This window comes from Eimeria mitis, genomic scaffold (assembly GCF_000499745.2).
Source record: "Eimeria mitis Houghton genomic scaffold, Emh_scaff394, whole genome shotgun sequence".
NCBI classification, from domain to species: Eukaryota; Apicomplexa; class Conoidasida; order Eucoccidiorida; family Eimeriidae; genus Eimeria; species Eimeria mitis.
The window spans coordinates 2,674-4,240 of NW_013572275.1; the positions used below are offsets into that span (position 1 = coordinate 2,674).

At 51.2% G+C, this 1,567-nt stretch overlaps 1 protein-coding gene across 1 annotated transcript in view; it reads left to right on the forward strand.

Annotated features, from left to right (window-relative positions):
• Nucleotides 1-1,567, forward strand: part of EMH_0010740 (SAG family member) — a gene marked incomplete at both ends in the record, with an annotated part of 4,142 nt that overhangs the window by 1,439 nt on the left and 1,136 nt on the right. Inside the window, one exon of the mRNA XM_013499041.1 lies at nucleotides 1,406-1,548. Coding sequence (XP_013354495.1) covers nucleotides 1,406-1,548 — 143 coding nt within the window. The remainder of the gene's footprint in view (nucleotides 1-1,405; nucleotides 1,549-1,567) is intronic.

Consider the following 1,567-nt stretch of genomic DNA (forward strand, 5'->3'; position numbering starts at 1 on the left):
TGCCTTCTTCGCAGTGAGGATGTTTGGGCGAACATAAAGGAAGCCATAGAAAACTCCGCCTCTACCTCTACCCAGTCTGCTCTCCTTGCTACCGCCTTGCTTCTGCTCACTTCTTTCATAGTTCTTTAGACATTGTCAAGAAGGCGCAACTCGGTGAGATCTTCTTGAACCTCAGTTGCCATGCCTGTGTTAGTGCATCTGCAGTATCTGCAGTGTCTGCAGGCCAGCAGGAATGATATGTTTCTTTGAATCTCTTAACTGGGGTCCCCTACAGGTAGATAACATGATACAAAGTGCCGCACGGTGCTCCTAAATTTCGCTTACAGTCACGTCATCTCTTGTCACGGTTCAGCGGTTTGAGGATAGGACCGTGCAAGCGGCAAAAATGTAGCTGGTCATGACTAGGACTTTACCCTCTAGTTGGTTACGGGCGGAGATGTGATAGGATAAAACGGCAAGCAGAAACCCAGGATGCGGCTTTTGAAAGGGTTCCTGCAGAGCGAGTATGGCCCCGCTAGAGCTTGCCAAATTTTCCCTACATCGTATGTAAACGAGTAACATCTCATACCTCGTAGAAGGCTAAGTGGCCAGGGTGCAAGGCATGCATCCAGTCGTTTTCTCCTGCAACACCAGCACAACAGGCCAAGCAGTTGAGCTCAGAACCATGTTCAGCGGGCTGCTTTCTCCGAGTACTGCACCGCCTTCGGTCTGGAGGTCGCAGCTCGGATTTCCAGCGTTGGTAGTTGAAGCTCTGCTGTGTATAAAAAAANGAGGCTTCGCTTTTGGGGCTTTGTAGGTGTTTTTGCCAGGCGAAAGAAGTCGCGAAGAAGAGGTGGAGCGGTTGCTTGTCTCGTGTGGTAATGCAAGGGCAGAAGAGAGACTTTATTGTATCCGTGCAGTCCCATTGAAGCGTGGATGTCGTCCACCCACCTTTCTGTCCAGCAAGGACAGGAGAGCCTTGTATTTACACAAAAAAGACACCAAATTTCACCCCTACACGGGAAATGACAGCACCACCGCCAACTCTCACTGAAATTTATCCCGTTAAAGCTAGAAGAAAATTTATTCGTTTCAGATACAGTAAAACAAGTTTCCTACTTTATCGTAGAAGAGCAGGATGCCTCAAGCAACCCGCTACGCCTGGTGTCCCGGAAGCCCGGCCCACACTGCATGGCCATCCCTGTAGGCTGTTAGGAGACCAGCGGTCATGCAGTGGAGCCACAGGCTACAACCAGCTACATTTGTCTGGAATCTTGCGGCATTGTGATTTAATTCCTGAATCTGTGCCGAACACAATGAGAAAGCTTAGTTCAGTGCTGCTGGCCGCTGCCGTGCTGGGGGCAGCTGTAATGACCTCGGCGGTCAAATACTCTTAACCCCAAGCAGGTTCGGCTACTCAATACAGAGATTGTGCGTTGTCCGGAAACGTTAAGTCCAAACTCGGTTCGGGTCCAACGTATTTCAACGTTTTCGTGATCAAAGAACTGCGTCGCCCCTTTCCGGACGCGCCCCTGGCCTCTGCAGGCGTCGCGGGGCGCCATCCTCTGGGTGCGGCCGACTCGCCCGC